Source organism: Rhineura floridana, chromosome 12 (genome assembly GCF_030035675.1).
Source record: "Rhineura floridana isolate rRhiFlo1 chromosome 12, rRhiFlo1.hap2, whole genome shotgun sequence".
Taxonomy (NCBI): Eukaryota; Metazoa; Chordata; class Lepidosauria; order Squamata; family Rhineuridae; genus Rhineura; species Rhineura floridana.
This window is the reverse complement of record NC_084491.1, coordinates 25,473,699-25,487,725: the sequence shown is the minus strand read 5'-3', so window position 1 is coordinate 25,487,725 and position 14,027 is coordinate 25,473,699. Positions and strand designations below refer to the sequence as shown.

General features: G+C 46.2%; 1 protein-coding gene across 3 annotated transcripts in view; it reads left to right on the top strand.

Annotated features, from left to right (window-relative positions):
• Nucleotides 1-14,027, top strand: part of AEBP1 (AE binding protein 1) — an 86,528-nt gene that overhangs the window by 45,460 nt on the left and 27,041 nt on the right. For 2 of the 3 annotated variants that reach the window (XM_061593475.1, XM_061593476.1), the window contains exons 6-12: nucleotides 780-851; nucleotides 4,408-4,494; nucleotides 6,390-6,470; nucleotides 8,432-8,527; nucleotides 9,885-9,971; nucleotides 12,318-12,389; nucleotides 13,709-13,818. In XM_061593475.1, the coding sequence (XP_061449459.1) occupies nucleotides 780-851; nucleotides 4,408-4,494; nucleotides 6,390-6,470; nucleotides 8,432-8,527; nucleotides 9,885-9,971; nucleotides 12,318-12,389; nucleotides 13,709-13,818 (605 nt within the window). The remainder of the gene's footprint in view (nucleotides 1-779; nucleotides 852-4,407; nucleotides 4,495-6,389; nucleotides 6,471-8,431; nucleotides 8,528-9,884; nucleotides 9,972-12,317; nucleotides 12,390-13,708; nucleotides 13,819-14,027) is intronic. The other variant, XM_061593477.1, reaches the window with a different exon arrangement.

The following is a 14,027-nucleotide window of genomic DNA, read 5'->3' as shown; positions in this document are numbered from 1 at the left end:
AATATCTACCACCAAGAAGAGCCCACCACCTCCTAAGGCAGCCTTACCACTGTCAAACACCCCTTACCATTCAGAAGTTCTTCTAGCATGTAGCTGAAATCTCCTTCCCTGAAATTTCCACCCGTTGGCTTTAGTCCTGCCTTCTGGAGCAGTAGAGAACAAGTCTGCTCTGTCTTCTGCATGACAGCCCATCAGATATTTAAAGAGAGCTTTTGGCTCACCCCTTAATCGTCTCTTCTCCAGGCTAAATATGCCCATCTCTTTCAGAGATCCATCATAGACTTGGGTTCCTGTTTCCTTGGTTCTTGCTCAACACATTTGCTCAACACACAGGGCACCAGCATGCAGATCTGTGGACTCCTTGTTCTAGCCTAGTGGCTCCTGGCAGTAGCTTCCTCAGCATAAGAAGAATTGATAGCTGGCATTCAGGATCCTTAGAAGGCAATCACAATCTTTACTGGGCTACAAGGCCATCTGGGTTCTTGAGTACAGCTGAAGTGACTCAAATGATGATGATGATAATAAATATCCCACCCTTCCTCCCAAAGGGAGCCCAGGTCAGCAAACAACAAGTGAAAAAACACTAAAAAAAAGCCTTAAAAACAAAACATCTTAAAACCATCTTTAAAAAATTCCAATATAGATGAAGATTGGGATAAAGTATCTACTTAAAGGCTTGCTGAAATCCATTTAATCAAACAGGCCTTGCCCTCAAAAGCCGCTACTTTCTGGGCAGGTCCCAGACCCAAGAAATGACTGTACTACTTCGCTTTTTCTAGAGTCCCCCGGAGAAGCAGAGCCGCCGACACTGGATTACAATGAGCAGATTGAGCGCGAGGACTACGAGGACTGTACGGTGCTGCTACTGCCGACTTGCCCTGCCTACATGTAGCAACAGTCCCTCTGCTTAGGGGGTGGATGTATCCTGTTGTTATGGGTGGGGAGGGGCACGCAGCGAGGGTCTGTGGCTCCAGGACCGTTGATTCTTGGTTGCCCTGTCTCTGTGGCTATGAAATGGTCTTGTGCACCCGTGTCTTGTGTCTCATCGGTTATTCTGTGCTCTCAAATCTCCTTCTTGCTTCTGTTCCTTCTGCATGGAGCAAGCCAGCTATTCATGTCTACCTTTTTTGCTCCTTCATCCTCACACAAGTAAGGATTTAGGATGCGTGTCCACAACCAGCATCTGTCAGTGAAGCCAGCAGCACATTTGCATTGAGTTTTTGAAAGAGTAAAGAGAGAGCACCATTTTTTGGTGCTTCTACACCCTGCAGCACCTGTGCATAGGGCGCATTTGCCCTACATATTACCTCTTTCCTGCTGTCAGTCTACACTTCAGAAGAAGACTGCTTAGACATGTCGTCTGCATGACCACAGTGCCACTCCCAAAAGAGAGATTGTATGCTTCTAGTTTGGCTCTAAAGCTTGGAAATATTTCATGGAGATAGAACCTTACCCCTGTATGTCAGGTGGAATTATAATCTCCTTCAACGCTGGGTGGTGGAAGGGGTAGATGGGAAACCAAAAAACCTAGCTGGGGTGTGCATGGGGCAATAGAGGTGTCTAGAATCCTGAACAGAAGCACTCCCACACTACAACCTTCAACAGAAGCACTTCCACACTGCAACCTTTTGTTGCAGCTCTTCTCCTTGTATAGTAATTTATTGCATTGCTGGATTGCCCTGATATGCCTTTAGTTTTGTGCAATCCCCCCCCCAGAAAAAAATCACAGGAGGAACAGCTCAGGAGCAGATTCCCCTCACCCCACCTCCACCTCCATTTCCCCATCATGTGCTCTGGCTCTTTTTGGCCCATGGGAGTGGAAAATGCCGAGTCCTTTCTACATAATGTTTGACAGATGGGAAGGATTTTGCCAAAGCAAACAGAGCTGCCCTGCATTAGGACCCCAAATGGAAAGCTGCCCTGCTCAGCTGGGTGATCACTTCTCTGGTTCGGTTATTATTATACGAGGAGTGTCACTGGCAGCCCCGTTAGGTACCTCCTGGAGAGAGTCTAACCATCTGTTTATGCACAACAAATCGAGACAATTGGGACTTTATGTTCTCTCACCTATCATCATCATCACCATTATTTTTACTGCACATTTTCCCTCCTGTGCAAAACCAGAGGCAGTTCCTAATATTGCTGTAGGAAAATCGGTGGTGGTGAAGGTGGGGGGGGGAGGAGGTGGAAAAAGGCAGCGACTGCATGACAGGAGCCAAGCTGTGTGGGTTGCGCTGGGATCCAGCAGGGACTCACCATAGGTGAAAAGCAATGCCTTGGGACAGCCTCTCCCAGCCTGCCACCCTCCAGATTTTTTGGATAAAAGTGCCCAAGACATCCAGAGGGCACTGACTTGGATCAGGCTGCATTAGAAAGTCAGATCTTTGCTGTCTCTAACGGCTCCCTCCCCTCCACATTCCAAGTCTGTGTCTTTCTTCCTAGTGCTGTTCTTCGTGTTTCCGAAGCCTGAACTGGTGGCGATTGCTCCGCTTCTGCTTCCTCTCCGCTAGTTGTTGCTGTTTTTGTCTTCCCCAGCCGTGCTGCTCAGACTTTTGAAACAGTGCTGCACTTCAGAACTCACTTGATCTGTGCTTATCTCTGCTCCAAGCCAGAGACCTCATTTGGGTATACCTGCATCTCCCCCCCCCCAAGAACCATATCCTTTTACGATGGCTCTGTTTGTCCTCCTCCTGCCCCCACCCACGTTACTTCACTCTCTTGTATAGTTCCTACGCAACCTAAGAACATAAAAGAACCCTGCTGGATGAGGCCAGTGGCCCATCTAGTCCCGCTTCCTGTTCTCACACTGGCCAGCCAGATGCGCATGGGAAGCTTGCAAGCAGGACCGGTGTGGAAGAGCTCTCTTCCCACTTGTTAAGTTCCAGCAACTGGTATTCAGAGGCACAGTGGCTCTGACCATGGAGGGAGAGCATTGTGGCTTGTAGCCGTGGTCAGCCTGCACCAATTCTCCCCTTGCAAACAGCAAATGGGGTCTGATTCTATTCGGGACTGAATTGGGAGCTAAAGGTTAAAGTCTCCTTCTCCATCTCCCACCCCTGCTCTGGTCCTGATTCAGCATGACCTTCCTGCGGCAGCTTTTTTTTTTTAAGAGCTGCATCAGGGTGAACTATGTGACAACGGGTTGCTTCTAGTGGGGGAAGGGCCATAGCTCAGTGGCAGAGCATCTGCCTTGCATGCAGAAGGTCCCAGGTTCAATCTCTGGCGTCTCTCGGTAGGGCTGGGAGGAATTCCCTGCCTGAAAGCCCGGAGAGCCGCTGCCAGCCAGTGAGCTAGACAGATCAATGGTCTGACACAGTATAAGGCGGCTTCCTATGTTCCTAGTCTGGCCCTTAGGCAGGTCCAGCCCAAGGAATTTTGCTGCCTGAGATGGTGCACAAGACTGTACCTCCCCTAATGCCATGTGCAAAACCCAGCCAGACTGGCTGTTGAATCTTACTTCAACACTTTCTCCGTTGTACCTAAGTGCAAGCTTAGAGGGCGCAGGGCAGGACAAGTAGCCCCCCCACGGTTCTGTCTACTCCCCGTACCTCATCCTTGCTGCCTGAGTTGATTGCCTCACTCTGCCTCATGGTAGGGCCAGCCCTGCCCTTGGGCTGCTTCGTCCTGCTCCACTTCACCTTGAGCATGACACAACTACCCATGCAGGAGTGACCCCCACTTCTCCTTTTCCGTGCTTGTAGCAAGAATGCAAACAACACCTTGGGGTACCTAAGCCAGGGGTCAGGAACCTCTGGCCTGCAGACCTAATTGGGCCTGGTGCAGACTCCAATTTTGTCTGCGACCCTAACTATGCTGACCTGGCATGAGCGGGATAGCTAAGGACATAGGTGCAAAGAAAGAATCTGGAGCGTAAAGTGAGCCCCTGATTGTTGCTTTGCTTGCAGGGCTCCCTGACATAGCTGATCAGCTGCGTTAAGGAGTCCCCGTTATTATGCTTTGTAAAATCCTGATGCAGTTGCTAATGACGCACATCTGCTTTGACCCTTATTACAGTATAAGAAGCTGTCATGGACTAGAGAGAATCTATTTCATAGATGTCACAATCCCTCTTCCCATTGGTGTCCCACACTCCTACGGGATGGGCGGGGAACCTGAAGCCCTCCAGATGTTGCTGGACTAAAACTCCCATCATCTCTGACCATTGGCCATGTTGGCTGAGGCTGATAGGAGGTGTAGCCCAGCAAGGTAGGTGGGCCACAGGTTGCCCATCCCTGCTATAGCGAGAACTGCCCCCTCCTTGCTGCTTTGAGAAACACTCCCCTACACGGAAACACCATTGGGGTGACATGGAGGAAGAGCCCCCCCCCAAGTCCTCCTATCTGTCTCTGCAAACACACACACAGGTCTCTTCCCAAGTGATAAAACCCTCCTTTTTCACCCCTGCAGTTGAATACGTCAGACGTCAGCACAAACCCAACAAACCACCAAGAAGGAAACCGGAGAGACCCAGGCCAGAGACGGAGGAGAAGCCAAGTATGCAGTTCGTTTCCTTTGGCTCGCTTGCATTTTGCCAGAACGTTGGAAAGTAGAGGGAGATGAGGAGGTGGAGGCAGGGGAGGAAGGAGACAAGGAGGGAAAGAAATGGAAAACATTCCCAGAGAGCAAAGGCAGATGAAACGATCTGAAGTTCCAAACTGGGGGATCTTTTTCTCTTGTGCCTGCTGGAGGCATGCCTCATGTCAGATCACTGGGCTTCCAGATTTGGTGCTTAGAAACTGGCTCAGTGGTAGAGCACATGATTTACATGCTGAAGGTCCCAGGTTCAGTCCCCATCATTTTCAGGTAGGACGTGTCTCCTGCCAGAACTCGACTTCCAGATTTGGGGCTTAGAAACTCACTTTTCCTCAGCCTTTTGCTAGACAGACTTTAATGGCGTCATCAGGAATATCTCATTAGCCTTGCCCTCTCCAGAACTTGGAGAAGAGCAATGCCTTCATGCACTGCCATCCAACATGGCCAGTGGTCAGGGATGATGGGAGTTTTTATCCAATAATAAATACTTGGAGAGCTGCAGGTTCCCCACCCCAGGCTTAGTGGTAGGGCACATGCTTTATATGCTGAAAGTCCCAGGTTCAATCACCAACATCTCCAGGTAGGGTTGGGAAAGACTCCTTCTCACCCAAACAAACAAGTGTTAAGCCAAGAACAAACTTTGGCTACGTGTTATGATTTGTCTGGAGTGGAACAAACTTTAAGTCCAAGTTTGGATGCAACACTAAGCTAAACCATGACTTCTGTCCAAGCAGTGTGGCTGCAGGAGGACTGTGGGAGGAGCAGAGCAGCTATGATTCTGCTGTGAGTGCCTGCACATTCGTATATTCATGCTTAGACGTGGTTTGGCTTAACATTATATACAGATTGAGAACTGTTTGATCTTTGCTGCACTAACTCATAATGCTAAGCCATCGTTTGTTTTGAACTATGGTTTGTTTAACAAGCCATAAGTTGTCTCTCAGAGAAGCAAAAAAGCCATGGCTTGTTTCTCTAAAGCTTGCTTTGTTTCCCAGCTACTCTTGCCTTGTGCCTCTGTAGTTTGGTGAGCATCTGGGGTGGGGCTGCCAAACAAACCATGGTCAAGCAATACAATCATTGCTGCTGCTACTATTACTACTGCTACTACTAAATTTATTTGTCATCAGCAGGTCCCAGGGCAGGCTACAACAATTTAAAAGCATTTAAAACAAATGGCAGTCACAGAAATAGGGTGGTTCCTGATGTTTGTAGAAAAGAAACCATGGTTAATTTGCAGGACTGAATCCAGAAGTTCAAACAAATGACACTTTAAATACAGTTTAAACCAACCATGGCTTAGTGTTATGTGCAAGTCAGGCCTGTGAGAATACAAAGAAGTCATATCTATACAGGTGGCATATTTTGAGTCCTGCTTAGGCAAGCATGTGTGTTTGTGGCCCTTCTAGCTACAAAGGGGCACAAAGGGCCGCCCTGGGCTCCTGCTGGGAGGAAGGGTGGGATACAAATTAAATAATAAATAAATAAAGTATGGTTTCCTGTTCCTTCCTCATTTTTACCATTTAGCATGAATTAGTTCCGTTTTTGAATAAAAGCACCGATAAAAGAGGATGGCAAAGCAGACTCATCTTACTTCAGCAAGTCCCAGTTAGCCAACAAAAAGTTGTTTTGCCTGGAGAAATCAGTCTTCAAACCAAATTTTGCAGCCTTTTGAGCACCTGCTGTAGCACCTTGGACAGTTCCTTGGGAGTTCAGACTAAAATCTGGAACGGATTGCACTGGCCCGCTGACATGGAACCACCAGCTGCCACTGGCCCCTGCCCTCCTCCATAGGGCCTGTGGGCAGTCACGCTATCACAGGGATGTGAGAGTCTTACTGCCATTTCTGTTTTGCTCAGCAGAGAAGCCGGAGGAGCCGCCTACTGCACCCTTCGAGAGTCATTACGAAGAAGGGTTAGAGCTGCCTGATTATGGAGATGGTGAGTATTATCACATGCCCTTCTCTGGGACAGACAAGCAAAGCAGAAATCTGCTTGGAACAGCCACTTTGCGGCCTAGTATACCTCTTCTTCGCTTCCAAGCCAGGGTGTTGCTAGATCCTCATAAGACCCGGCTTACAGGGCTATGGCATAGAATTTGCATATGGTATTTTATATGCATCAGTGAAGATTTAGGCCAACTTTCAGAGGAAAAGCTGCCCTGCAAGCAAAGTTAAAATGAAATAAAAGTGTTTTAAAAAGGAGGAAGGAGATCTGATGCCCTGTGCAAAAGACCCAAGCCTTGGGCCCTCCTCACAACGCTGCTGCTTCCAAGACTAAAGGTCCTGCTTAGTTAAATCTGCCTCTCTGCCAGCTGTTGAAATCATTCCTTTTAAAACAAGCTTTTGATATGGTTGCTGTTCTAAGCTATGAATTACGAATGCTGTTGCTCTTTTGTTTTTGTTTAGTTTTGCTGCTGTTTTGGTTTGATAACTTATGTTGCTTTTGGCTGGGATAAGGGTTGCTTTTTTATGTTTGCAATTGTATCCACAATCTGCTTTGAGAAACTCTTTTTTGGAGAGGAAAAGCAGAGTATTAATGCTTTAACATAAATAACAGTTATTGGAGCTCCAGAGAGAGCAAACAGCTTTAGACAAAACAAGGAGGGCTCAGTGAAATGGCTCCTCCAAAAAATGTAATTGAATTGAATAGTCTTTATTGCTCATAGCCATCGGCCACCACGAAAAGAAGAAGAAGCAAATACAAGTACTAATTATAAAAGATAAAACAGCAAGGGCTAACACAAAATATTAAAATGTAAGATATGAAACCAGTTAGGCAATATGTACATATTAAAACTACATACATGACATAATTACATATTTGAATTTATATTCCTGGGTAAGACTCCATTGCCGTCAGTTCCATATATTAAGTTTAAAAATTTTAGACACTACAGGGAACTGGATTAGGATTAGGGAAGCTCCTAGTCAGCTGTAAATTGTTTGTAATGTCTAGCTCTGATTTTTCCAGCAGCCAGAGCAAAGTTTGCCACTTGTGATGTTAAGAAAATATCACTACTGGCAAGAAGAACACATATTTGCTCCAGGAGGGGTGTATTTGACAGGGATTGAATAGTGGAAGCGAACCAAAAAATGTAACGGTACATGATGCAGATCCAAAACAAAGCTTCCTCAAATCCACTTTCTTCATACTACGCATAATTTTATGCACCTCTGTCATGTCATTTCTCCCCCCCCATCACCACTTTCCTATTTTCTAAGCTGTAGATTGCTATAACATGTGCTTTTACATAGGGATGGGGGAGAAATTTGGTTCAATTTGCATTTAAAGGCAAACGTTCCTCATCCTCACTTTCCAAAAGAATACAAGAAGATAAATACAGCCAACCTTCAAAATCACACTTTCCCAAATTTTGCAGTGCAGTTCTCCAGGCGAGTAATCTGTACAAAATGCATATACTGCAGTAAAGTGTGCATAAAAATACATAGTGAAAATAACAGAGTGCATTATATTAGGGAAAATTGCTCTGCAAAAAGTGTGTATATTAGGGAAAATTGCACACACACGTGTATATTAGGGGAAATTCCCACTAAAATGGTGATGACTTATTGTGAGGACCAATGCTGGTCATTGACCGAATAAACTACTATTATTATTATCATGAGGACTTTTCAAAAACAACAACACAAACTGATGTGGAGAACCGAACTTAAGATTGGAAAAATGAGAAACTGCGAGAGAGAGAAACTGACATATTTGCCCATCCCTACCTTCAGACCGGAGCATGGTTCGTAGATGCTGGAAAGCACTATGGGTATGGTAATCATAATGCTGGAGCACCTCAGTTGTGAAGGGCTCCAGTTGTGTAGGGCTGGCAGAAAACTGCAATGGGAGCACAGCTGTCTTCTCACCAATCCTCATTCTCTCCTCCCCTCCAGTGGATTATGGTTTGCCACACCAGAAGCCCAAAAACTTTCCCAGCAAAAAAGACGAGGAAGATGAGATGGAGACAGATGAAGAGAAACTCAGACTAAGTAAGGTGATAGAAGGCGGGTGGTAGGACTGGGCATGCAGCAGAGAACATAAGAACATAAGAAGAGCCTGCTGGATCAGGCCAGTGGCCCATCTAGTCCAGCATCCTGTTCTCACAATGGCCAACCAGGTGCCTGGGGGAAGCCTGCAAGCAGGACCCGAGTGCAAGAACACTCTCCCCTCCTGAGGCTTCCGGCAACTGGTTTTGAGAAGCATGCTGCCTCTGACTAGGGTGGCACAGCACAGCCATCATGGCTAGTAGCCATTGATAGCCCTGTCCTCCATGAATTTGTCTAATCTTCTTTTAAAGCCGTCCAAGCTGGTGGCCATTACTGCATCTTGTGGGAGCAAATTCCACAGTTTAACTATGCGCTGAGGAAAGAAGTACTTCCTTTTGTCTGTCCTGAATCTCCCAACATTCAGCTTCTTTGAATGTCCACGAGTTCTAGTATTATGAGAGAGGGAGAAAAACTTTTCTCTATCCGCTTTCTCAATGCCATGCATAATTTTATACACTTCTTTCATGTCTCCTCTGACCTGCCTTTTCTCTAAACTAAAAAGCGCCAAATGCTGCAACCTTTCCTCATAAGGGAGTCGCTCCATCCCCTTGATCATTCTGGTTGCCCTCTTCTGAACCTTTTCCAACTCTATAATATCCTTGTTGAGATGAGGCTACCAAAAGGGAACCTTTTTCAGCCTGAGGGCCACTCTCCCTTCCGGGCAACCTTCCGAGGGCCACATGCCAGTGGTGGTGGTGGGGGACCAAAGGCAAAAGCGGGTGAAGCAACAAATGTACATTTCACCTTTGAACTGTAGGCTAGTTTCTACACTCTCTGTCCTCCACCCATACAAGCAAGAGGCGTGATGAGAGTGCAGGACACATTCCAGCCACAAGCAAAAACATTCAAGGTGTGAAGCAGAGCTTGTGAGGAGTGTGGATGGAGCTCAAGGGGTGTAGCCTGGGGAGAGTTCTGAGGGCCAGCTAGAGGGACCTGAAGGGCCACATTTGCCTCCCTGGGCCTGAGGTTTCTCACCCCTGGCCTACAGGAATGGGGATTTTATTATAAAGTGCATGCTTGCCTCCGAGGTATGGCAGATCCTGTGTTGGGCACCCCTGTGATTCTGCCTACCCCATTGCTACAGTGCAATTACACACTGTGTGATCCCGGCTTCCACCTCCCTATCAAGCACAGGCCGCGATTCTGGCATTTCCATAGGAGCACCTCTCCTGCTTGCCATTTAGCACCCCTGGTAGTTCACCCTCCACCAGCAAGCTTGCACGAAAGTGTACCTGCAGTATTCAGAATGCAAAGGGGTTTGTCTTGATAATAACCTTGCTCCTCTTTTGCTGTGCATCAGATAAGCCCAAGAAGGGCAGCAAGGAGGAGGAGGATGGTGATACAGACGAAGACAAATGGACAGAGGAGAAAAGCAAAGAACGGAAAGGTGGGTAGCCTTTGGATCCCGAAAGAGGAGAGCTGCACCAATACATGGGGTGAGGAGGGGAAGCTGGAGGAAAGCATCCACACGCACTGTCAAAAATTGATTTCCTTTTTAAAAAAAGTTTACCTAGTGTGGTTCACAACAGAAGCTATTGGAGGTCGCCAATTCATAGGGTCGCCATGAGTAATCGACTTGAAGGCACATAACAACAACAAAGTGTACTTCAAGGGTATTCGGTTTGGTGCTGCGTCCCGGTGCAGTGAATTAATTGGGCACTGTTCCCTTAAGAACAATTCAACCTCCAGACATCCCCTCCCCCCTCCCTTCCTGGGATGAGGAGCTACCCTGCTGCAGGCCTGTGCTGAGAACCCTGACAGGGAGCTGCTTATAATCCTGCCAGTAAGTTACCAACACATGTGCATAGTGTGAAATATGTGGTTAAGGTTCAGCGGGCAACACATTCATTTCAAGGGTATTTTCCTGTGTGTGTGTGTTTGAAAGTCCTTTATTCATTGATATCAATGATCTAATGTGCGCAAAGAGAAACCGCTACCAGAAAATCTTCCATGAGGAGCAGAGCAAAGACAAGTCAGAGCTTCTTATGACAACTGTGTTGGATTTTTTGCTCATACAGTGGTTTTGTTCTGATCAAAAGGCGTGAGATTGTCAGAACTGATTTTAACAGTGACAATCCCCAGTTACAAACCACATGCTATTATTATTATTATTATTTATTTATTACATTTATTTATTACCCCGCCTTTTCTTTCCATGATAGAAACCCAAGACAGCTTACATATGTTTCCCAGGCGGTCTCCCATCCAGACACTGACCAGACCTGACCCTGCTTAGCTTCAGTAGGGAGCTGGCCTTATGTGCCTTGAGACCATAGCCTGGGACATGCTACGTAATCCAGTTATTGTGATGTTGTGTTTGCCTCGTTTAGAGCATCTTGATGGGCAGCTTGGATATGGCCTCCTAGCACCAAGCACCGTCATTTATTTATATGCGAGGTTTCTAAACTGCCCTTCATCGTACAAAGTGATAACAGGGCAATTCAGAACATACTATAAAACCGTGATGCCGCATAAAATCCAAAAACAGAATAAACAACCAATTAAGTTCCTCCAGAGGCAGGGGCATCCCATCACTGTTGTCACCATCCAGCCTCCAGGGGGAGAGAGTTGAGTTGCATAGAGGTGCCACTACAGAGAAGGCTGTACCTTGTGTCACTGCACAGCAAGCTACATCCGCCAGTCAGACAACAAGAAGCCTCCCCACCCCCATCCCACCAACTTCAGGTCCCAGGCCAGTAGATGCGAGAGGAGGCACTCCAACAGATAGCTGGGTCCCAGGACATTAAAGGCCTAAAAGGTAAATACCAACACTTTAAACTGGGCCTGGTAATATGAACAGTTATTGCAGATCCTGCTGTTTTTTGAGGTTTACGCAGCCCATTCATTTTGGCACACGTTTCTCATGATGCAACCATAGTCTGTCCTTTGTCTTTGTGAATTAGTCGCAGATCCATGTAACGTACCTTACTAGTGACAATAGTCCTTTCTGGCTGTTGAACCCCAGCGTCTGGTATGCAGAGGTATACTGCCTCTGAGCCTGGAAGATCTATATAGCTATCACTGCTAATTGCTGTTGATAGCCCCTCCTTGAATGTGATTAACATTGGCATCCACTACACCTTGTGGCAGTGAGTTCCATCAATCATGGATGGGGAACCTGATGCCATCCAGATGTTGTTGGACTGCAGCTTCTCCTAGCACATAGTTAAGCTGTGAAACACGCTGCTGCAAAATGTAGTGATGGCTGCCAGCTTGGGCAGCTTTAAAGGAAGATTAGACAAATTCGTGGAGGATCAGTGGCTCCTAGTCATGGTGGCTCTGTACTGTCTGCAGTATCAGAGGCAAGATACTGCTGAATACCATTTTCTGAGGAGCGCTGTGGTGCTCATGTCCTGTTTATGGGCTTCCTTGATGCATCTGATGAGAACTGTGAGAACAGGGCGGTAGATTAAATGGCCCTTTGGCCTGATCCATCAGGGCTCTTCGTATGCTTTTAACTCCCATCACATCTGAGCAAGTCCATGCCAGCTGGGGCTGATGGGAGTTGGAATCCAGGTGGCACACAGGTTCGCCATCCCTGCCATAAATGATGTGTTACGAAGAAGTACTTCCTTTGGGTGATAAAAAGATATGAGATAGAGAAAAACATCTCAGATGCCTCTCTCTGCTTTCCCTGCACCACGTGTCATTTGCGAAACCTCTTTTGTCTCCCCCTCCTTGTATGTCTTTTTCTGTCCCTAAACTTTGTCCTCTGTATCTTCTCCATGTGCAGGGAAGCCAAAGAAAACAGGAGGGAAAAAATGGGAAACGGATGAAGACGAGTGGACTCCAGAAGAGAAAATAAGTGAGTTGATGAAGTGGGATTTTTTTTAAAGGTTGAGATGTTGTGGTTGGGCTGATGAGCATAGGAGAGGGGTAGCCTGTTTGCCCAGGCAGCAGCGGCAGCTGGTGGCTCCATGGCAGTGGGACAATGGAATCTACTCTGGGGTTTAGTCCAAACTTTCAAGGAGCTGTCCAAGGTGCTGGTTTTAGTCCAAGGTGCTTGCGCCTTAGACTGCTCCTTGAAAGTTCAGACCAAAAGCGGATTCCACTGCCACCCTGACATGAACCCATACTGTCAGGCTGTTGTTGTTGTTGTGTTGTTGTTATTATTTAAAATATTTCTATCCTGCTCTTCTACCCTACAATAGGGCACTCAGGGCGGCTACAATAAAATTGCACACATATATAATAAAATACACAATAAAAACACAAAACATTACAGCAAATTAAAATGCATAAAACACTATTAAAATACATAAAAATGCATTATGCATACACATACAAACATACATACATGTATATATGTGCATACACATATAAGAAAGTGAGAATAAAAGAACGTAAAAGATAAAAACCTTAAAACAGTGTCAGGCTGACCCGTCAGTCCCAACCAAAGGCTCTCCAGAACAAAATAGTATTAACAAATTTCCGGAAGACCATCAGGGAGGGAGCAAAACAGTTATCCTTGTTTTGATGATAGAGTATGGGCATAAAAGAGCAAAGGTAAGATTAATATTGCATCAGAGTGACCCCTTTTTGGGGTCTGTGACATTTTGGAATGTTTGATGTTCATTGCTCAGTATCTTGTCATCTGATTACTCTCGCATGAATGTGTAACACACACAAACACACCCATTAAAAATGTTGCGTTTTTGGTGACAGGTTGAAGCAACAGTCTGGATACATTTAGCCTGGAAAAGAGAAAGTTGAGGAGGGAACAGGATAACACTCTTCCAATATCTGAAGGGATGTCGCACAATTAAAGCTGGTTTGAACCTCTTGCAAGGTTCAAACCAGTTTGGGGGAATTTCTTCCCCCAAAGACTGGACTTTTTGCAGTAAGGAAAGTGATGGGGAAAATACACTGGAAAGTGTTGGATAACACTTGCTTGACGCAATGTATCCACCTATTGTGGATGCTCTACCTCTAGATTTCCTGCATCAAGCAAGAGAATGGGCTAAATAGCTTAAAAGGCTCCTTCTCCAACGCTTATGATATCATGAATTAACACTAAAGCTGTATGTGATGATTAGTCTGTCATGTCTGTGTCATTGCTTGATGCTGCAGCCATCAAGTGGCGGATGTGCATATGCCAACTGCCTTGCCCTTTCTGCCTTGCAGAGTGCCCTCCCATTGGAATGGAATCCCATCGAATTGAGGACGATCAGATCTTAGCCTCCTCAATGCTGCGTCATGGCTTGGGAGCTCAGCGTGGGCGCCTCAACATGCAGGTAATGGCATCTTTTTGGGGGCCCATTTCAGTTCTGTTCCTTTCCCGGGGCTGCCAGATCGTCGTCTTGAATGCTCGGATGTGAAATGATGATGTTATTCATAATAGCTGCTATTACTGTTTTGTTCTAATTTTATTTATAAGGTCCTGTCTCATTTCATGAAATTCAGTTCTCCACGCTTGTCTATTATTTCTCAGTTCTTGTTTTAT